Raw genomic sequence first — 23,528 nt, 5'->3', positions numbered from 1 at the left:
GCTGGCACCACCTGCCGCTGCGCCCCCCTCCGATCCCCACACAAAGCAAGCTGATACACGCCAGGAACACATGACAAGACCTCGGACTCGGAGCCAAACCAAAACCCGGGATGCTGCATCACAGCCATCTGCTCAAGACATCACATCACAGAACTCCAGAGGCCACAACACCAAAGCTCAGGAACAAAAGACTAGGACCACACCCACACAGGATGCTACGAAACAGCCGACCAATCTGCAAACACCCACTCCATCTACCAATCAAGATGCAACCACACAACCAACCAACCCACTCACAGCAACAGTCCCCACTTACCTCCCCACCAGTATTTATAGAGAGAGACGGCAGCTCCGACCACGCTTTGCTCACACAAGCACGAAGCCGAAAGCACCAGCCTGAAGATGATGAGTGAGACTCGTCGAAACGTCGCCGAGATACTCTCAACTTTACACGGGAAAAGACCCGAATACGCCAAGACCTACATACCTATACCCGTGAAAACCTACAAACACACACACACACACACACTCAAATTTCCAACAGTTAAGTAATATCCCATTCTGTACAAGGTGAAACATTTTTACCTCGACTTCCCTGCTGTGTAATGGCCAATCAGACTCTATTTATAAGAGGGCTGAATGGATTTCCTGGCTCCGTTATTCAAAATTAAACATTTTTCAGACATTAACATTTAACGGCTTGTCTTTTCTTTTCTTTTCTTTTTTTTCCCCGCCACACTTCAAGTTGATTTTATGTAACCCTAGATACTCGCAATTCCTGGATAGGCTGAAGTGCCTTGTTTATACTCCAGCTCCTGCAGGCGATGCTTTTATATTTATCGTACCTGTGTAGACGGAATTAAATTGCAGATTAGATAGCACGTTCCTCTCTTTCGCTTGAAAATGATGGGTTGTGGAGATGCGCTGGCTCTTGATAATCAAACCATTTCATTTCTGTATCTTAGTTGTTGTTGTTTTTTTAAATTGCCTTATAAACCACGGATGAGAACTAGCCAAGGAACCATAGACAAGATTTTAACAGAATAATGGAGTTGGTCTTTCTGGATAAGAATCTGGTGGATTATGCAGAATGTTCTGAAAAAGAAGATAAAGTTCCTACCGCAATTTTTTCTTTTGGGAATAACAATGGACTGTACAGTGATTGAGACTGATTTTGAACTTAATAACAGCAGCAAGATTGTTGATTGGACAATATTGGAAGAAAAAAGAATTACCCACAATAGAAGAATGGATATTGAAAGTTTCCAATTTGGCTGAGATGGCTAAAATCTCAGCCTTCCTGAAAGACAGTACTCAAGAAAAATATTTAAATGAATGGAAGAACTGGATTAACTATATTCAAAATAGATATCAGATTAAGAAATTTCGGATTGCCTTTGAATGAAGGATGTTGTTTTTTATTTTAATGGAAGAAGTCAGGTTATGTGAGAGAGAAGGATTATAATTGTGTTAGATTTTAAAAATTTAATGTATGACTGTTTGTTTAATGAACTATACCTTGTGTTTGCTCTGGGAAGTCGGGGGGGGAGGGGGGTTTTGGAGGGAGGGAGGGAGGGGGGAAAATTTAATTGTTGTTGTAAAACTTTTTCAATAAAAATAAAATCAAAAAAATAATGGAGTTGGAAGGGACCTTGGAGGTCTTCTAGTCCGACCCGTTGCTCAAGCAGAAAACCCCATACCGGTAGTCCTCAACTTACGATCACAATTACAAGCCCAAAATTCCTGCTGTTAAGTCAGATGTTTATTATGTGCCTTTCGCCCCATTTTACGACTTTTCTTGACTTTCTTTAAGTGAGTCACCGCAGTCGATAAGTTAGCGACCCGGTTGTTAAATGAACCTGGCTGTCCTGTTGACTTCGCTTGTCAGAAAGTCACAAAAGGGGATCATGGGACCCTGGGAAACGACAACCGTCATAAATACCAACCGGTTGCCGAGCATCTGGATTCTGATCATGTGACCACGGGGAGGCTGCTAAAGTCGTAACTGTGAAAAATGGTCGTAAGTCACATTTTTCAATGTCGCCGTAAACCTTTGAACATCACCAAATGAACTGTTATAAGTCAAGGACTACCTCTACCATTTCAGGCAGGTGGCTGTCCAGTCTCTTCTGGAAAGCCTCCAGTGATGAAACACCTACAACTTCTGGTGGCAAGCTGTTCCACTGGTTAATGGTCCTCACTGTTAGGAAGTTTCTCCTTCATTCCAGGTTGCTTGTCTCCATGATGAGTTTCCATCCGTTGCTGCTTCTCCTGCCTTGGGGTGCTTTGGAAAATAAGTTGACCCCCTCTTCTTTCTGGCAGCCCCTCAAATACTGGACTACTGCTATCACGTCCCCCTTCCTCCCAGTCCTTCTTTTCTCTAGACTCGCCAAATCCAAATCCTACAACCATTCTTCATATGTTTTAGTCTCTCGGCCTTTAATCATCTTTGTTGCTCTTCTAGATCAGGGGTCTCCAACCTTGGCAACTTTAAAACTTGTGGACTTCAACTCCCAGAATTTCTCAGCCAGCAAAGTTGCCAAGGTTGGAGACCCCTGTTCTAGAATATCAGCCTATTTTTATATCTTAGGAACCAAAACTGGATGCAGTATTCCAAGTATGTCTTATCAAGGTATCATAAACTGGCACTGATACTTTGTGTGATCTTGATCACATCTCTCTGTTAATGCAGCCTGACAGCAGAGGTTGGATCTTTCCTTGATTGGTTTCCATCAAGAGGACTTATAGGTCTCCTAGTCCAACCCCCCACCCTGCTCAAGCAGGAGACCTTATGCCAGTGATGGCGAACTTGTGGCAAGCATGCTGGAAGTGACACGCAGAGCCATCTCTCCAGGCATGCCAGCCATCACCCATTGCTTTTTCGGGTTCCGGCGTGCACATGCCCACTAGCCAGCTGGGAATGCCAGAAATCAGTAGACCAGCTCCCTGGCACACATGCGCACGCTGGAATCTAGAATCTCAGCTTCCCGGCGCACATATTCCCGCTGAGGAACTGCTTTTTTCGTTTCCAGCCCTTCTGCTCGCGTGGTCTCCTGTTTCGGCACTCAATGCCGAAAATGTTCACCAACACTGCCTTATATTTTATTTATTTATTTATTTTATTCGATTTTTATACCGCCCTTCTCCCGAAGGACTCAGGGCGGTGTACAGCCATTTAAAATACACAATATATACATTAAAAACAAGATTAAAACAAGACATATTATAGGGTGGCCGAAAATTTAAAACAATTAACAAACCTTAAAATATAAATAACCCCAATTAAAATTTAATAAAACTTTTAAGCCAGTCCCGCTTGAATAAATAGGTGCGTTTTCAGCTCACGGCGAAAAGTCGGAAGATCAGGCACTTGACATAAACCAGGGGGAAGTTCGTTCCAGAGCGTAGGAGTTCCAACAGAGAAGGCCCTACCCCTGGGGGCTGCCAGCCGACATTGTTTGGCGGACGGCACCCTGATTATACCATCTCAGACCAATGGTTGTCCAATGGCTTTTTGAAAACCTCCAGTGACGAAACAGCCACAACTTCTAGAGGCAAATTGTTCCACTTACTGATTGTTCTCACCGTCAGGAAATTCCTCCTTAGTTCCAGGTTGCTTCTCTCCTTGTTTAGATTCCATCCATTGCTTCTTGTCGGGCCTTCAGGTGCTTTGGAGAATAGCTTGACTCCCTCTTCTTTGGGGCAGCCCCTCAAATATTAAAACAGGGCTGGCACATGCCACCTGCAAGGTTACCTAAAATGTTTAAAAATATGTCTTGCAAATGTTGGAAGTGCAATAAAAAAACGGGCACATTTTATCATATGTGGTGGCTTGGGCAAAAATGCACAGATGGCTAGAAAAGATAGTAGGGAAAGATGTAGACTTTAAACCTGAACTGTTTTTATTAGGGTTGATATCAGAAAAAAATTGATAAGAAAAGTATGTATTTAATATTACGTGTCTTAATAGCAGCAAGGGTTATCTTCACACAATATTGGAAAAATGAAGAAACACCTCAGGACGAAGAGATAATTCGGAAGATACTAGATTGGCCAGAAATTAACTGCGTCCCTTCCTGGACCGGGATTCGTTATGCACGGTCACTCATGCCCTCGTTACCTCCCGCCTGGATTACTGCAATGCTCTCTACATGGGGCTCCCCTTGAAGAGCACCGGGAGACTTCAACTGGTACAGAATGCGGCTGCACGGGGGATAGAGGGAGCGTCTCGGAGCTTCCATATAACACCTCTCCTACGCAAGCTGCACTGGTTGCCGGTGGTCTTCCGGGTGCAATTCAAGGTGTTGGTGATCACCTTTAAAGCGCTCCATGGCATGGGACCAGGTTACTTACGGGACCGCCTACTGCCGCCAATAGCCTCCCATCGACCTGTGCGCTCCCACAGGGAGGGCCTCCTCGGGGTTCCGTCAGCTAAACAATTTCGGCTGGCGGCCCCCAGGGGAAGAGCCTTTTCTGGGGGGGCACCTACCCTATGGAACGAACTGCCTCTGGGGCTACGCCTTCTTCCCGAACTCCGGGCCTTTAAGCGCGAGCTCAAGACTTTTTTGTTTCACTGAGAAGGGTCGGCCTAAGAGTAATTTTTAATTGAATGGTTTTATTACTTGTTATTTTAATATTCGGCCTTATGGATTCAGATTTTTAAATTTCAAATATTCTGCTTTAATTTTTGTATATGTCTTTTTAACTTGGCTGTAAACCACTCTGAGTCTTCGGAGAAGGGCGGTATAGAAATGTAAATAATAAATAAATAAATAAATAAATGGATTAGACTTGCATTGAAAATCAAACAGAAAGAAAACACGGAATATTATCAAACATGGAATTTATTTTACCAGTGGTTGGGGGAAAAAAGTGGCGGGGATTAAGAATCTGTATTGCTAAGCAAATAAAATACCCAGACCACACAATATTTAGTTAATAGAAAATTAATGCAATTTATATTTTTTTAAAAAATACTGGAGCACTGCTATTTTGGAATTGTCGAAGCTGAACGTGATTTTCGTTTCTTGTTTGTCTACAGATGTCCAGCCAGAGAGGTCATGGTCAGCTGGCGCCGGATTCAGACCTGCATGGCTCCTACCTTGGTGTCGCTAAACTACAGACTTTGCATAAGGATCACAACTTAACTCGTAGAAGCCCTAGTCTTCAACCTTCAACTCGACCCGGTAGGAATAGGGGTGTCCTTGAGGCCGGCATCCCTGGATGTCAAACGGAGGCCAAGAACAGTGGTCTTTTGCAAAACGGATTGCCCCATAAATGCAACCACGGGGCGTCTCCAGCCACGCGGCCGTTGGCTCCCCAACTTAGGAGAACTCCTGATGGGGAGAAGAGGAGGAACGGCTGTCCTCTTCCAGGGTGCCCCTTCCATCAAAAATTAGGAAACTCGGCTCCTCACGAGTCTTTTCAAGACGCTTGCCGCGTTCGAGACCGATACCCGGGGGTCCCGTGTGAATCCTCCTTGGAATATTTCGGCTCACCGCACCTTCAGAGGCCGAAGGCCGGCGATGTCACGAGAGCGAAAGAAGCCAATCACTGGGGCCGGAACTTCTCGGAAGAGAAAAGGAAAGAGCTCCTGCTCCAGAAAATTGAGCTGGAAATCGAGAAGGAGCGTCTGCAGAATTTGTTAGCGGAGCAAGAGGCCAAGCTTCTCCAGCAGCAAGAGCAGCTCCAGCAATCCAGGCGGGAGTATCACCGGTAAGCTCGGGGAAGAGGGAATGAGAAACCGGTTTTTGCTAGACCAGGGATCTGCAAACTCAGTAACTTTTAAAGACGGGTGGACTTCAACTCCCAGAATTCCCCAGCCAGCACATGCTGGCTGGGGAATTCTGGGAGTTGAAGTCCACGGGTCTTTAAAAAATTGCCAGGTTTGGAAACCTCTGTGGTAGAGCACAGTTGCTGTCCCAGAAATTTCAGAGTCCTTTTACCTGACTTGCAGGCTCAAAGAACCACACCAGGAAAGAGGTAAGTCCTCAACTTACGGCCACAATTGAGCCCTGAACTGACATTGCTACTGGGTGGATTTGATGTAAATCAAGTCGATTTAGAATAGAATAGAATTTTTTATTGGCCAAGTGTGATTGGACACACAAGGAATTTGTCTTGGTGCATAGGCTCTCAGTGTACATAAAAAGACAAGATCCATTCGTCAAGAATTATAAGGTACAATGTTTAATGATAGTCATAGAATAGAATAGAATTAGAATTAGAATTAGAATTAGAATTAGAATTAGAATAGAATAGAATAGAATAGAATAGAATAGAATAGAATAGAATAGAATTCTTATGAAGGCTCTCAGTGTACATAAAAGAAAAGATACCTTCATCAAGGTACAACATTTACAACACAAATGATGGTCAATATATCAATATAAATCATAAGGATTGCCAGCAACAAGTTATAGTCATACAGTCATAAGTGGAAAGAGATTGGTGATGGGAACTATGAAACGATTAATAGTAGTGCAGATTCAGTAAATAGTTTGACAGTGTTGAGGGAATTATTTGTTTAGCAGAGTGATGGCCTTCGGGAAAAACCTGTTCTTGTGTCTAGTTGTTCTGGTGTGCAGTGCTCTATAGCGTCGTTTTGAGGGTAGGAGTTGAAACAGTTTATGTCCAGGATGTGAGGAATCTGTAAATATTTTCACGGCCCTCTTCTTGATTTGTGCAGTATACAGGTCCTCAGTGGAAGGCAGGTTGGTAGCAATTATTTTTTCTGCAGTTCTAATGATCCTCTGAAGTCTGTGTCTTTCTTTGAATCACGATTTAAACCATGATTTAAACCACTAGTAAAAAGGCTTGACTTAAATCAACTCGATTGAAATCATCATTTTGAAAGAGCCACTGCCATCTCTGTCCCGCAGCGGCTCCTCCTCTGACCCGCGGTTGACTCACCGACAGTCCCAAAATTGCAGAATATACACAGCCTCATCTGGTACATAACTAAGCTCCATTTCATGCTGAATAAACTCAAATTATTAATGCATCTTAAATAGAAGACTATCTTTAGATAGATTTTTACTCCAAAAGCATTTTATTAAAATAAATTTGATTAAAAAAAAAAGAAATCTGATTTAAATAAAAAAAAACTGATTTATTTTTTTTAAAAAAATTGGTTTATATCCACCCTGCATTGCTAAGTGAGAAATTTGTCCGCTTTTGGGGACTTTCTGAATAAAGTGCACAGCAGAAGATAATTCTTATTAAATCAAAACATTGCACATTCTTAAAGCACCGTCAAGGAGAATAATACAATTGCTTCTTGTCCTGCCTTCATGGGCTTTGGAGAATACGTTGTGTCCCCTTCTTCTCTGTGACAGCCCCTCAAATATTGGAAGACTGCCATCATTAGAGCTATTCTAGGTAATCATGTATGCCCCGTTGGTGTCGGTTACCATGCGGGTCTTACCGTACTGAGCTCTGATTGGCATTTGGGTTGAAGACCCTTTGAATGGGTGCGCTTCAAGGTTTTGGTAACTATCTTCAAAGCGCTCCATGGCATAGGGCCGGGCTATCTACGGGACCGTCTGCTGCCACCGATTGCCTCCCACCGACCCGTGCGCTCTCACAGGGAGGGACTCCTTAGGGTGCCGTCAGCCAGGCAGTGCCGACTGGCGGCGCCCAGAGGGAGAGCCTTTTCTGTGGGGGCTCCCACCCTCTGGAACGAACTTCCCCCAGGTCTTCGTCAACTTTCCGACCTTCGAACCTTTCGCCGCGAGCTTAAGACACACCTATTTATTTGCGCAGGACTGGACTAGAATTTTAAATTTTAATTTGGTTTTAATGGGGTTTTATTATTTTTATTGCAATTTTTAACATTCGGCCTTATTTAATAAGTTTTTTAAATTGGTGTTTTATTCTGTATTCATATGTATGTTTTTATTGGGCTGTAAACTGCCCTGAGTCCCCTGGGAGATAGGGCGGTATATAAATGTGATTAAATAAATAAATAAATAAATAAATAAATAAATAAATAAATAAATAAATAAATAAATAAATAAATGAATGAATGAATGAATGAATGAATGAATGAATGAATGAATGAATGAATGAATGGTGTGGGAGTAGGAATGGATTTCCAGAGGAAAAAATTGCAACTACAGGAACCATCTGCCCCACTCGGGTGACCCCGAGGACACAGATAAACCTCCAAGTGGCCTCAATGACTCTCTCTAAGAAGGATGCAAATGACCAGCTGTCTGCAAGGAGCATAAATCCTTCCCTTCCCCGCCATCCAGTCAGAGCTGAAGAAGCTTCTTGGATGAGAAGCGAAACGTCTTCAAAGAAGAAAAAACCAAGGAAGTCCAGTTGCCTCCTGAAAAAGCACCTTTAGGACTGAGCTCTGAATCCAAACCTGCACAATGGAGGTACTTTCTGAGAACCTAGAATAGAATAGAATGAGCTGGAAGGGACCTTGGAGGTCTTCTAGTCCAGCCCCCTGCTCAAGAAGGAGAGAACCTATACCATTTCAGATGAGTTGTTGTCTAGACTCTTAAAAACCTCCGGTGTTGGAGCACCCACAACTTCTGGTGGCAGGTTGTTCCACCGGTTAATTCTCCTCACCGTTAGGAAGTTTCTCCTTAATTCCAGGTTGCTTCTCTCCTTGGTTAGTTTCCATCCATTGTTTCTTCTCCTGCCTTCTGGTGTTTTGGAAAATAAGTTGACCCCTCTCTTCTTTGTGGCAACCCCACAAATACTGGAATACTGCTATCATTTCCCTTCAATTCTTCTTTTCTCTAAACTAGCCAAACCCAAATCTTGCAACCGTTCATTCTTCATTTGATTAAATATTAAAAAAATTTGATTAAATAAAATAAATAAATTCATATGTGTTAGTCTCCAGGCCTTTGATCATCTTAGTTGCTCTTCTCTGAACTTTTTCCAAAGTCTCAACATCTTTTTTGCAGTGTGTGGACCTGTTTGGAGGGTTGGAATAAACACCTGCAGAACCCTTGCCATGCACACGTGTGTGTCGGAGTGTGTGTTTGTGTGTGTGTATAGCAGCACATTCCCTCAATCGTTCATCTTGTTGAACCGACTTCTTGGCTTTAAGCTGCAATCTGGTCCTCGTAGCCACACACACACACCCTGAGCTAAAACTCTCCCCTCCCCAACGCCCCGTAGCCCTGAACTCTCTTAACTCTGGTTTATTTCCAACCATTGTTTGATTAGAGACTGTCGGAGCTGCAGTGTTTGAGAAGTTGGCTGTGGGGGGACGGGGTCACCCGCCAAGGTCAAGAGCAAAGCAGGAGGGCAACAATTGGAGAAAATGATATTTGAAATGATGGGGAAAGTAATAACATTGAGAGTGGAAACTATATTATTGTTGGTAATTAAGGAAATAGAATTAACAAAATATGAAAAAGAATTGATTAGAATTATGATTATAATAGGTAGAATTATAATAGCTAGATATTGGAAACTAGATGTGATTTTTAGAATAGAAGAGTGGAATTCTGAAATGTGGAAATTAGCTTTAAATGATAAAATGACATGTGATATTAAAATTAGAAGTGGTGTGTATAAAGAAGATATTTTCTGGAAGATTTGGAAACCATTTGTGGATTATGCGCTTGGAAAATTGGACGCCTCGGTACCTGTACCTCGAGAACGTGGATTTTGGCAATCATGAGGACATATCCGAAGACCCAAATCTTCCTTTTTTATGTATAGCACAAGGGTGGAATAAATGTATTTTCTTTTCTGTTTGTAATGTTAGAAAAAAGCAATAAAAAAATTAATTAAAAAAAAAAAAGAGCAAAGCAGGAGCAGATGGATTTTTACCTTTAATCATCCCTACATGGGACTTTCAGTGAAAGGGAGGAAGGAGAGAGGAGAGGGAGAAGGGCTGGGGAGGGGAGGGGGTTTGTTTTTCAAGTGGGCTCAGAGCGCTCAACGGGGTTTCCTCAGCGGGGAGTTGAAGTCCACAAGTCTTAAAGTTGGCAAAGTTGGAGATCCCCGGTTTAGAGGCAGCGTTATGTGTTGGCATCTAATTAGACCCCCAATGGCAACTATGATAGGTCCTTGGGGTCCTTGGTAGTCTCTGAGCTTGGTGGTTTTCTTGCAGACGTTTCATGACCCAACTAGGTGACATCATCAGTGATACAAAAGAGTGGTGTTTCCTCCCCTATTAGACACAAGTGCTTTTTTTCTCTGTCATTCTACAACAGAAAGAGAAAATCTGTATCTCAGGGTTGAACTGTGGGGTCCTTGTTGGTCTCTGAGCTTAGTGGTTTTTCTGCAGATGTTTCATGACCCAACTAGGTAACATCATCAGTGCTAGAAAGGAGTGGGGTTTGTGGAGAGGAAAAAGGGGTGGGGGGAGATGGGAGGAGGAGGAGACTGTTTAGTCCTTGATGGTCTCTGAACTTAGTGGTTTCTTGCAGACGTTTCATGACCCAACTAGGGAACATCACCAGGGCTAGAAGGAAGTGGGGTTTTCTCTATGTTTATTTACTAGTGTCTTTTGTTCTCTTTTTTTTTTATTTTGTTTTATTGTCTCTTTCGAAGGGTATGTAGATGTTGTTTATCTCTAATTGCCTGTTGATGGCTGACTTGGCTGAGTGCCAGGCTTCCAGCAATTCTTGAGCATTTTCAGTCGCACCTTCTCCGTTAACTTTAACTCCCACATGGACTTCAACTCCCAGCATTCTCCAGGCGCAGGGAAAGATATATTTAGAAGAGTTTTATCAATCAGAATAAGGCTGGAAAGAGACCTTGGAGGTCTTCTAGTCCAACCCCTTGCTCAAGCAGGAGACCCTCTTCCATTCCAGACAGATGGCTGTCCAGCCTCTTCTTAAAAACCTTCCAGTGATGGAAAGCACCCACAACTTCTGATGGCAAGCAGTTCCACTGATTAATTGTCCTCACTGTTAGGAAATTTCTCCTTAGTTCCAAATTACTTCTCTCCTTGGTTAGTTTCCATCCATTGTTTCTTGTCCTGCCCTCTGGTGCTTATCCTGAAACGTCCCGACGACACCTGCCTCCTTTGAGTTTGGTGGTGTTTCCTCTCAGAGAAATGCGTCTGTAATTTCAAAAGATTTTCAATATGTTTACCGTATAAAATAAGAGTTTAAAAAAAGACGAGATAAAAGCACGCGGAGTTTCCTCAATATTTGAGCCTGCACATGGTGAGGAGTGGCTCTGTTTTCTTTGCAGGTTTAAAACCCGCGCTGGCAATCCGGAAGATGGGCTGATGGGGGAAGCGCTGATGGGACCAGGCTCCTCGGCTCCGGCCATGAACGGGATTTGTGATGGCCTTAGGTAAGGTCCTGACTTGGCTCACCTGTTACTGCCTTTTGTGTGCCAGAATATTCTATGATGTGCAAGGAGCTTTACTAGGTAAAGCTCATGTTTTTGTTCATAACTTCTTCTCTCTTCTCTTCTCTTCTCTTCTCTTCTCTTCTCTTCTCTTCTCTTCTCTTCTCTTCTCTTCTCTTCTCTTCTCTTCTCCTCCCCTCTCCCATTCGATTATTCTCTCCTCTCCTCTCCCTCTTTCTCCTTCTCCTCTTTTTCCTTCTCTCGCTCCCCCACTCCTATCCTATCCTCTCCATCTCCTTCTCCTTCCCCTCCCCCTTCCCCTCTCTCCCTCCCTTTCTCTTCACCTCTCCCCTCCTCCCCTGTTCCTCTCTACTTCCCTCTCCCACTCTTCTACTTCCCTCTCTTCTCTCCACCTCTCCCTATCTTCTATTTCTCTCTCCTCTCCCTATAATCACCCACCTTTATCTCCATTGACACATTGCCAAAGATCTAATCGGCAAAGCCACATGGAGTCCAGAATCAAACAAAGCTTCAAAATTAACAACGTTGCTTCCTGCAAAGACCCACATGCCTTTGCTCCTCTTTTAAGTCTTATGAGAGGGGCCAGTCATCTCCAAGCCCTACTCCTGAGTTGTCCCTTTTATTTTAACTGTTCTTGTCTTCTGGCAGCTCTGCACATGCGTGCTCTGGGAACAGGCTCCCCCTGTTCCTCTGCCTTGCTGAGGTCCGACTCTGGAGGCTCTGGAGGCAGCACGTACCTCCCAGATGGCCCTGGCCCCACCTCTGCCTCCGACGCAGAGCCCTCGTCCGAGCCTTCCCCAGACTCCAGGACTGGCCCATGTTCCTCCCCAGCCTCCTCACTGTCCGACTTTGCTGCCAGCTCCTCATGCTGCCGGTGGACCACAACAAGTACTCAGGGGTGGGCTTCACATACTGTAACAACCGGTTTGCCCAACACCAGAAATGTGCGCATGTGGCATCCATGCATGCATACGGTGTCACAATACATGGCAGTTCGTTCACGCGCACCATCCACACATGCGTGCAACATCAAACAACACGGTAATTCGCTCATGCACACTGTCTGTGCATGCGTGCAGCATCAGAAACACAGCAATATAGGACGGGATTGCGGGTGGGCAGGCTCACCCACAGGTTGCCGCTGCCGGTTCGTCTGAACCGGTTCGAACCAGCTGAATATTACCTCTGGTATGACTCCTGAGCTTTAACTGATAGCGTGGCGTCCAGGGATATCCAATCTTAGAAACTTTAGGACTGACTCATATTTATGATGTTGGCAGAGTCCCGGGGACATGTGAACTCCTTTTGTGACCTTCTGACAGTCCACAGGGGGAACCAGATTCGCTTAACAAAAGTTTGACTAGTTTAACTCTGGTGATTCACTTAACAACATTGGGAAGAAGAGTCTGTTGTGAGCTAGGCCCAAGTAGTTATTACCAGACACAATCAGTCCTAAAAAAACATATTTTTTTATAACAGCTGAGAATTACTTCATTCTCAGCTTAGTCCAAATTAAGTCCAAAACAAGTCCTTCAGAAACAGCCCTTTGGCCTTATCACAAACCTTTATCTGCTCTGGCACCCTGCCAAAGGCTTTTCTTGGCAAAGCCCCACGAAGTTCAGAAACAAGAGACGCCAACTAAAACAGATGTAGCAACGTTGCTTTCCTACAAAGAGCCCAAGAGCCTTTGCTGCTCTTTTAAGCCTTATGGGAGGGGCCAATCATCTCCTGGCCTTACTCCTGAGTCGTCCTTTATGCTTTAGCTGCTCTTGCCTTCTGGCAGCTGCTCCTGTTCCTCTGCCTCTCTGCTGTCCACCTCTGGAGGCTCCGGAGTCCTCACATCGCTCCCAGATGGCCCTGGCTCCATCTCTGCCTCCGACACAGAGCCCTCATCTGGGCCTTCCCCAGACTCCAGGAGTGGCCCATGGTCCTCCCAACCTCCTCACTGTCCAACTCCGCTGCCAGCTCCGCAGGCTACTGGTGGACCACAACAGGGTCATAAAATCGTTAAGTTAAATCACCTAACACATGTTAATGCTCACCTCCCTCCGAACGATGTCTTAATTAGCCGGCACTATCAGCTCTGGCAGCAAACTAGCGAGCGCCTGCCAAGTGACTCTGTTATCTCCCTTGATGCTGATGAGTCAACCAGGAACAAACAGTACTTCAGCTCTTAGTTAAGCAGTTGATTTGCTTGCTACGAAGAGGTATAGCAGCTCTTGCTGCCTTTATATCCTGTGGGGTGTGGCTCCATGACTCAGCACTTCCTAGGCCTGTCCCACCCCTGCTTCGGTTGTTCCATCCTCTCCTGCCTACGAAACCTAGGGTCCAGCCAGGCCTGACTGCCATCAGCTGGGTCTGAAGGTGTGGCCTGGGGAGGGAAAGAGTCAGGGGACGGAGGCCTCGTTATCTCTTCCACCTGGCCTGCCACTGGCTCCTGGAGCTGAGCCAGGGAAGCTGGTGCTCCCGAGGTAAGTCCTGACGGCCCTCCCTCCTCACTTTCCAAGTCACTTTCTGGCAGGGAGCCCGGCTCGGGGGGTGCAGACACAACAGCTTAGCAACAAGAATTTTGGGCTCCGTTGTGGTCATAAATTGAGGACTCCCTGTACTCTTCTCTGCACTTTCTAGGACCTCGGCCACAGTGAAACGGTGATTGACGAACACACCAATGTCGTATAATCACATTTGTTGGTCTGAAAGTCTGTTTACCGGAGACCTCCTGGTTTTTGGCTACCATAATCTAAGGAATTAAGCTATTCAGAGCTTCTGATGAGGGGTCTTTTCAATTCTTTCTCATCCTCCCCCGCCCCGGAGAGACCCCGGAGCAATTTTTCAGCATCCCTTGACGCATCCCCTCTCGTCTCTGGGCCAGCCAGTTGTGACGGATGTCGCGAAATTTGTTCCCTGCATTCATTCATCGGCTTTGCAAAAGGTTACCCGATGAACACGCCCTAAATTATTTAATTTAACTTGATGCAGATCGACTCGACCAGGGGTCTCCAACCTTGGTCCCTTTAAGACTTGTGGACTTCAACTCCCAGAGTTCCTCAGCCAGCTTTGCTGGCTGAGGGACTCTGGGAGTTGAAGTCCACAAGTCTTAAAGGGACCAAGGTTGGAGACCCCTGGAATAGACGGTGCTGTTAAAAGTCAAAAGTCTATTTTTGTTTTTTGTTCCGTTGTGTAGGAAAGAAATAGAGGCGGTCCTCGGCTTACAACAGTTCACTTAGTGACCCTTCGAAATGACAGTGGCCCCATAAAAAGGGACCTGGGATCCTTTTTCACGCTTAACGACCGTTGCAGACTCCCCAGGGTCACATGATCAAAATTAGGACACTTGGCAACCAACTCGTATTTCTGACGGTTGCTGTGTCCCGGGGTCGCAAAATCCCCTTTTGCAACCTTCTGACAAGCCAAGTCAATGGGGGAAGCCGGATTCACTTAAGGACCGTGGGACTAACTTAGCAACAGCAGTGACTCACTTAACAATTGTGGCAAGAAAGGTCATAAAATGGGGCAAAACTCACTGAACAAATTTCTTACTTTTTGGTGGGGTATGCAACCCTTTGAGAGCTGTATGCAATGAAATTTCATTTTAATCTATGCCAATTAGTGAATGTTCAAAGTGACAATAAAGTTATTATTCTTATTCTTATTCTTATTCTATTCCAGCCTATCCTATCCTATCTTATCCTATCATCTATTCTATTCTATTCTATTCTATTCTATTCTATTCTATTCCATCCTATCGTATCCTATCCTATCCTATGATCTATTCCTATTCAATTCAATTCTATTCTATTCTATTCTATTCTATTCTATTCTATTCTATTCTATTCTATTCTATTCTATTCTATTCTATTCTATTCCATCCTATCGTATCTTATCCTATCATCTATTTCTATCCTATCCTATCCTATCCCATCCCATTCCATTTTCATATTTTCTTTTCTATTCTATTCTATTCTATTCTATTCCATCCTATCGTATCGTATCGTATCCTATCCTATCCTATCCTATCCTATCCTATCCTATCCTATCCTATCCTATCCTATCCTATCATCTATTCCTATTCTATTCTATTCTATTCTATTCTATTCTATTCTATTCTATTCTATTCTATTCTATTCTATTCTATTCTATTCTATTCTATTCTTCTATTCCATCCTATCGTATCCTATCCTATGATCTATTCCTATTCTATTCTATTCTATTCTATTCTATTCTATTCTATTCTATTCTATTCTATTCTATTCTATTCCATCCTATCGTATCTTATCCTATCATCTATTTCTATCCTATCCTATCCTATCCCATCCCATTCCATCCTATCCTATCCTATCCCATCCTATCCCATCCTATCCCATCCCATCCCATTCCATTTTCATATTTTCTTTTCTTTCTATTCTATTCTATTCTATTCATTCTATTCTATTCTATTCTATCTCATTCCATCCCATCCTATCCCATCCCATCCTATCCTATCCTATCCCATCCCATCCCATCCCATCATCTATTCTATCTCTATTCTATTCTCATTCTATTCTATCTCATTCCATTCTATCTCATTCTATTCTATTCTCATTCTATTCCATTCCATCCCATCGATTCATCCCATCATCTATTCATCCTATCCCATCCCATCCCATCCTATCCTATCCTATCCTATCCTATCCTATCCTATCCTATCCCATCCCATTCCATTTTCATATTTTCTTTTCTTTTCTATTCTATTCTATTCTATTCCATCCTATCGTATCCTATCCTATCCTATCCTATCCTATCCTATCCTATCCTATCCTATCCTATCCCATTCCATTCCATTCTATCTCATTCTATCTATTCCATTCTATTCTATTCTATCTATTCTATTCTCATTCTATTCATTCTCATTCTATTCTCATTCTATTCTATTCTATTCCATTCCATCCCATCGATCCCATCCTATCCCATCCCATCCCATCCCATGATCTATTCCTATTCAATTCTATTCAATTCTATTCTCATTCTATTCTATTCTATTCTATCCTATCATCTATTCTATCCCATCCTATCCATCCATCATCTATTTCATCCTATCCCATCCTATCCCATCCTATCCCATCCTATCCTATCCCATCCTATCCTATCCTATCCTATCCCATCCCATTCCATTTTCATATTTTCTATTCTATTCCATTCTATTCCATCCCATCCCATCGCATCCCCATCCCATCCTATCCCATCCCATCCCATCCTATCCATCATCTATTCTATTCATTCTATCTCATTCTATTCTATTCTATTCATTCTATTCTATCTCATTCCATCCTATCTTATCCCATCTTCTTATCCCATCTTATCCTATCATCTATTCTATCCTATCCTATCCTATCCTATCCTATCCCATCCCATCCTATCCCATCCTATCCTATCCTATCCTATTCTATTCCATTTCCATTCCATTCCATTCCATTCTATTCTATTCTATTCTATTCTATTCTATTCTATTCTATTCTATTCTATTCTATTCTATTCCATCCTATCGTATCCTATCCTATCCTATCCTATCCTATCCTATGATCTATTCCTATTCTATTCTATTCTATTCTATTCTATTCTATTCTATTCTATTCTATTCCATCCTATCGTATCTTATCCTATCATCTATTTCTATCCTATCCTATCCTATCCTATCCTATCCTATCCTATCCTATCCTATCCTATCCTATCCTATCCTATCCCATCCCATTCCATTTTCATATTTTCTTTTCTATTCTATTCTATTCCATCCTATCGTATCCTATCCTATCCTATCCTATCCTATCCTATCCTATCCTATCATCTATTCCTATTCTATTCTATTCTATTCTATTCTATTCTATTCTATTCTATTCTATTCTATTCCATCCTATCTTATCCTATCTTCTTATCCTATCTTATCCTATCATCTATTTCTATCCTATCCTATCCTATCCTATCCTATCCTATCCTATCCTATCCTATCCTATCCTATCCTATCCTATCCTATCCCATCCCATCCCATTCCATTTTCATATTTTCTTTTCTATTCTATTCTATTCTATTCTATTCTATTCTATTCTATTCTATTCTATTCTATTCTATTCTATTCTATCCTATCCTATCCTATCCTATCCTATTCTATTTATTCCATCCTATTGTATCCTATCCTATCATCTATTTCTATTCTATTCTATTCTATCTATTCTATTCTATTCCATTCCATTCCATTTCATTCCATTCCATTCCATTCCATTCCACTTAGCAACTTTGGTCTTAATTATCGTCATAATTCAAGGACCACCTATAATAGAAAAAAGTTACAATTCGCAAACTAGCAAACTCATTAGCCAAAATGACTAGGTGATTTTTTTTTGGCTGTTGGCTTTTTGGTTTTTTTTAAGTCCCTTGTTTAGTAGTTAAGAAACAGGATTGTGATATTCTAAGATAAACCAGGATGTGTTTTTTGTCTCTTTTGCTCATCATAAGAACGCAGCATCTTTGTTCCGATTCTTTCACATTCTTTCCTAAACGACCGTCCTAGCTGATTTTTTCTTCTCTTTTTCTTTCTCTTCTCTTCTTTTTTCTTCTCTTTTTAAAAAAAGGAGAGGGGGGAAAAAAAGTAAGAGAAAAGCAGGTGAAAAGTATTTACAAAATTAAACTTCCTCATCTGAGAGGTTGCAGGTTGAAAGCAAAAAAAGGCCAGCCTCCCCCATTTGAGAAACATATTTTTTATAATTAAGTTCTCATTTTCAGTTAATTATGTACAATTAGCTAATCTAATTGCCGTTTATTCTCTATTATCTGTGGGAAGTACAGCAGAGGAGGGAATGGGTGGGATTTGCCAGCATCTGGTGAAGTAAGGTCCCCTTACAAGGAGTGAGAATTATACAGATGGTCCTTGAGTTACGACCGTTCATTTAGAGACTAAACTTAACAAGGGCACTGAAAAATGTGATTGATTGATTGATTGATTGAGGTTTGGTCACCAAGATCCCTCAGAGCAGGGGTGAAATGCTCCCTGTTCGGACCGATATCGGATATCATGTATTTTAGTCTCCAGGCCTTTAATCATCTTTGTTGCTCTTCTCTGCACTTTTTCCAAAGTCCCAACATGACTATGGAGATTCTCAGTCATCGAGGTCATGGTTGTCCCAAAGGTGCTTTTTCAAGAGGCAACTGCACTTTCTCATTTTTTTCTTTGAAGACCTTTTGCTTCTCATCCAAGAAGCTTCTTCCATTCTGACTGAACGCTGGGGAATGTATCAATCCTTCCATTTCCGTACCATCCAATCAGAGCTGAAGAAGCTTCTTGGATGAGAAACGAAATATCTTCCAAGAAAAACCAGAAAGTCCAGTTGTCTCTTGAAAAAAAAAAGAGACAGAGACAGTCTGTGGCTCAGACTGCTAAAACAGTCTGTTATTAACACAGCTGCTTGCAATTACTGCAGGTTCAAGTCCCACCAAGCCCAAGGTTGACTCAGCCTTCCATCCTTTATAAGGTAGGTAAAATGAGGACCCAGATTGTTGGGGGCAATAAAAGTTGACTTTGTATATAATATACAAATGGATGAAGACTGGGCCGGTGAATAGCGCAGGCTGGTAAAGCCTGTTATTAGAACACAAAGCCTGCAATTACTGCAGGTTCAAGCCCGGCCCAAGGTTGACTCAGCCTTCCATCCTTTATAAGGTAGGTAAAATGAGGACCCAGATTGTTGGGGGGGCAATAAGTTGACTTTGTAAAAATATACAAATAGAATGAGACTATTGCCTTATACACTGTAAGCCGCCCTGAGTCTTCGGAGAAGGGCGGGGTATAAATGTAAACAAAAAAACAAAAACAAAAAAAAACTATTGCTAACATAGTGTAAGCCGCCCTGAGTCTTTGGAGAAGGGCGGGATATAAATGAAAAAAAAACAAAAACAGCTTTGGGACAAAGTCTCATTGTCTTTTTTGTAATGTGGCGCACACGTAAAGTCTTGGGTCGAACATGTCAAATAGGTAAACTATTTCACATGTTCACATTGTCCACGCAAACCTTGTAAACACGAACCTCATTATTTTACACGTAAAGCCTGTGAAATATTTTCACCTCTTGGCTTCACGCCCCGGATCGGTTTATCCTCGCCCAATTACTCGGCGCAGCTTGCCCGTAACGTGAAAGGCACTTCAAGGTACCCTCCAAAGCTAAACCAATCTACCAGTTGTAGATCTCGAAAAGCTACTTCATGGCTCCCACGCAGATGGTCGGCTACGTGCCGGAATATCCCACACCGCAGACATTAGTTTGCGAGAGCAATATGCTCGGCACCTGCGCGGGCTCCCGACATCTGCGGTAGTTGAACTTCTCTCTCTTTCGCTCTCTCTCTCTCTCTCTCTCCTCCACCCCTCTTCTGCCCTTGTTATTTCAGCTGCGTTTTTACATATGCATATCTTGGGCCAGGAAATGTGGGGAGGGGGGCATATTTGAAGAGGAGCCAAAGAACGGATTATCACCCAGGCAGATTCCAGGCCCGATTGTGAAACAGCTCTTCATTTCTACTCAGAAGATCTTGGCTAGCCTGGGATAAATCGGCTTTACCTAGGAGCTGACCGATATGGCTTGGATTGCTCAAGCCCCCTTGGCTGTGTCCTGGCTCTCAAGGGGCTGAGTATCTTGGGAGCTTGCCCTACACAAGCCCTACTGAACGGAAGAAGCGGAGACCCTCCGGAGAGGCCCTGGGTGCTCTCTGAGCTTGGCTGTTTTCTGGTAGAGGTTTCAGTGCCAAAGGAAGTCCAGCAGACCCCACTCTCCAGTAGCACTGATGATGTTACCTAGTTGGGTAATGAAATGACTGCAAGAAAATGATCAAGATGAGAAATTACCAAGGACTGCAAGGTTCCATCCATCTCCTCCTCCTCCTCCTCCTCCTCCCCCCCTCCCCCTGCAAGGCCCAGTCTGTTCTAGCATTGATAATGTTCACTAGGGCAATGAAACGTCTACAAGAAAGCAGTCGAGCTCAGAGAGCACCAAGGATTGCAAAATTCTCTCCTCCTCCTCCTCGCTTTGAGCACTGATGTTACCTAGTTGGGCAATGAAACATCTGGAAGAAAGCAATCGAGCTCTGAGAGCACCAAGGACTACACAGTTCCCTCCTCCTCCTCCTCCACAAACCCTACTCCCTATGGGCATGGATTATGTTACCTAGTTGGGTCATGAAATGTCACTAGAAAACAACCAAGCTCAGAGAACACCCAGGACCTCACAGTCCTCCTCCTCCTCCTCCCCCTCCTCCTCCTCCTCCTCCTCCTCCTCCTCTTCCTCCCTTTGAGCAGTGATGAGGTTACGTAGGTGGGCAATGAAATATCTGCAAGAAAGCGATCAAGGCTCGGAGAGCACCAAGGACCCTGTTCTGTCCTCCCTTGCCTCCATCCGAATGATGGCTTAATTAGCCGTCACTATCAGCTCTGGCAGCAGAATAGCCAGCGTCTGCCAAGAGCCTCCGTTATCTTCCACGATGCTGATGAGTCACCCAGAAACAAACTTCAGATCTTAATCAGTGGATTTGCCTGCTACGAAGAGACACAGCAGCTCTCGCTGCCTTTATATCCTGTGGGGTGTGGCTCCATGACTCAGCACTTCCTAGGCCTGCCCCACCCCTGCTTCTGTTGTTCCCTCCTCTCCTGCCTACAAAACCTAGGGTCCAGCCAGTCCTGACTGCCATCAGCTGGGTCTGGAGGCGTGGGAAAGAATCAGGGGACAGAGGCCTTGTTATTTCTTCCACCTGGCCTGTTTCTGGCTCCTGGAGCTGAGCCAGGGAAGCCGGTGCTCCCGAGATAAGTCCTGACGGCCTGTCCCCCTCACTGTCCAAATCGCTTTCTGGCAGCAGGCCCGGCTCAAGGGGCGCAGACACAACAGACCCCAAAGTTCAACCCTACAAATATTCTCGGCTATCGGTAGAGTCGTTTCTATTCTGGAGGAATTATAGATTAACTCATTTGAAATTACATTGCACTGTAATTTTCATACTTAATGACCGTTGCACCATCAAAATTTGGACAGCTGGCATCTGATTTATCTTTATGACGGTCGCAGTGATCTGAAGTCGTGTCATCCCCTTTTGTGACCTTCTGACAAACAAAGTCAATGAGGTAGCCAGATTCACTTAACCAACCGTGTTACTGACCGAACAACTGCAGTGATTCACTTAATAACCATGGTGAAGAAAGTCACAAAAAGGAGAGACAATTCTTTTAACAAATGCCTCCCTTAGCCACAGAAATTTTGGGCTCCATTGCGGCCGTATGTCGAGGACTACCTATACTGGCTTTCCTGCCTGAGCAGGGGGTTGGACTAGAAGACCTCCAAGGTCCCTTCCCACTCTATTATTCTGTTATCTACGAAAGCTTGGCCTTCCCCCAACCTCCTTTCCTTTAGGCATTTTGGACAACAGCACCCATCTCTAACCCCCCCCCCCCAAATCGGGGGGTGGAGGGGCAGGTTGCTACCTCGATCCTTCATTCTCAGGCATCAAACATTTTCTTTTTGTACATCTACAATTCTTCCCCCTTTGTTGGTTAGAGTGGCTCTTGGGAACATTTCTGCCGTCGTTAATTCTTTGGCAGCTGTTCCGATGTGGGGGTATCTGGAGGAGATGCCATCTCGCTGAAGCGTCAGCCCCCCCATTCCCTTTTCCCCTCGCTGGTATTTTTAGTTAGCGGGAAATGTCAAAAATGAAAATTTTCACCGCAATTTCCTGGCCTTCGGAATGCAGGTTGTTAGGGTGATCTTCGCGGGGAGGGAAATGTCGGCTTTTTCAGACTTATTTCTTTTGTGGTGCCACTTCTTTCTGATCGTCAGGCGAGAGAAAGGGGGCGCCTGCTGTTGACAAGGAATTTCTATTTTTATTTTTTTCCTCCTGGTTAAGGAAGGCATTATTGGCAGTCCCTTTGCTCGCCATTATTATTATTATTATTATTATTATTATTATTATTATTATTATTATTATTATTATTATTATTATTATTATTATTATTTAAATTTTTATACTGTCCTTCTCCCGAAGGACTCAGGGTGGTTTACAGCCATAATAAAAAACAACAGCAATATACACATAAAACCATATGTTGTGTCTTGCCCGCCCTCAGAGCAGCCGGGGCCTTCTTACCTGCTCCCGAACACTGAGGAATGTATGCCTCCCGGCCCCAGTCCTGGCTCCATGCCCAGACAAACTGCAGAAGAAGGAGCACCTCTCGGCCCCAGCCCTGACTCCATGCCCAGGCAAACGGAGCAGCTAGACCCCTCCCCCTCCTCCACAGCAGGTGAGCCTGAGGAGGGTTTATTACCAACAGCTGATTGGAGTGACCCTCGCATCAGAAGATTGGATAGGTGGAGGCAACAGAAGGAAGGGAGGGGCAGGCCTTAATGAGTGCTGAGTCATGGAGCCACACCCCATGGCCTATATAAAGGATCTGCTTTCTGGCAGTCTCTGAGTCAGGCAAAGTCGAACTTAACTTGCTGAAGTCACTTACTGGTCTCCTGCCTGCTCTGAGGACTTTGCTAGGACTTTGGCAGAGCTGCAGAGGCAAGCCTGATTCGGATTTCCCTGACCCGGCCGTCAGCGGAGGAGTGGGACACGACACCATAGTTTAAAAAACTTATTATACAAATGGCCATGCTGCTGAACTCGCACCGGCGGCCGTTTCCTGCCCTCCTAGTTTTGTATCGCCAAAGAGACGTTAAAGAATATCGATTGGGATTGTCGTTTTCCCGGAGCTGCAGCCGCACTTTCCTGTAGGTTTCTGGTTCTGCCTTGAAGTGCCACTGTTTTACTCTTAACAGAATGACAGAGTTGGAAGGGACCTTGGAGGGCTTCTAGTCTGACCCCCTGCTTAAGCAGAAACCCCTATACAAGTTCAGACAATCCAATCTCTTTTAAAAAACCTCCGGTGATGAAGCACCCACAACTTCTGGAGGCAAGCCCTTCCACTGATTAATTAACGGAATAACAGATTTAAAAGGGACCTTGGAGGTCTTCTAGTCCAACCCCCAGGTCAAGCAGGAGACCTTATATTATTTTAGACAAATGGTTGTCCAGTCTCTTCTTAAAAATCTCCAGTGATAGAGTACCCACAACTTCTGGTGGCAAGCTGTTCCACTGGCTAATAGTTCTAACTGTCAGGCAATTTCTCCTTAATTCCAGGTTGCTTCTCTCCTTGATTAGTTTCCATCCGTTGTTTCTTGTCCTGCCTT

The 23,528-nt window shown here is 43.8% G+C and overlaps 1 protein-coding gene across 2 annotated transcripts in view; it reads left to right on the top strand.

Moving 5' to 3' along the window:
• Positions 1-23,528, top strand: part of KIAA1328 (KIAA1328 ortholog) — a 239,458-nt gene that overhangs the window by 138,850 nt on the left and 77,080 nt on the right. For both annotated transcript variants that reach the window (XM_058171940.1, XM_058171941.1), the window contains exons 7-8: positions 5,042-5,715; positions 11,176-11,280. In XM_058171940.1, the coding sequence (XP_058027923.1) occupies positions 5,042-5,715; positions 11,176-11,280 (779 nt within the window). The remainder of the gene's footprint in view (positions 1-5,041; positions 5,716-11,175; positions 11,281-23,528) is intronic.

The sequence above is a fragment of the Ahaetulla prasina genome, chromosome 2, assembly GCF_028640845.1.
Source record: "Ahaetulla prasina isolate Xishuangbanna chromosome 2, ASM2864084v1, whole genome shotgun sequence".
NCBI lineage: Eukaryota > Metazoa > Chordata > Lepidosauria > Squamata > Colubridae > Ahaetulla > Ahaetulla prasina.
The sequence above is the reverse complement of the archived record's forward strand: the minus strand, read 5'-3'. Positions and strand labels throughout refer to the sequence as shown.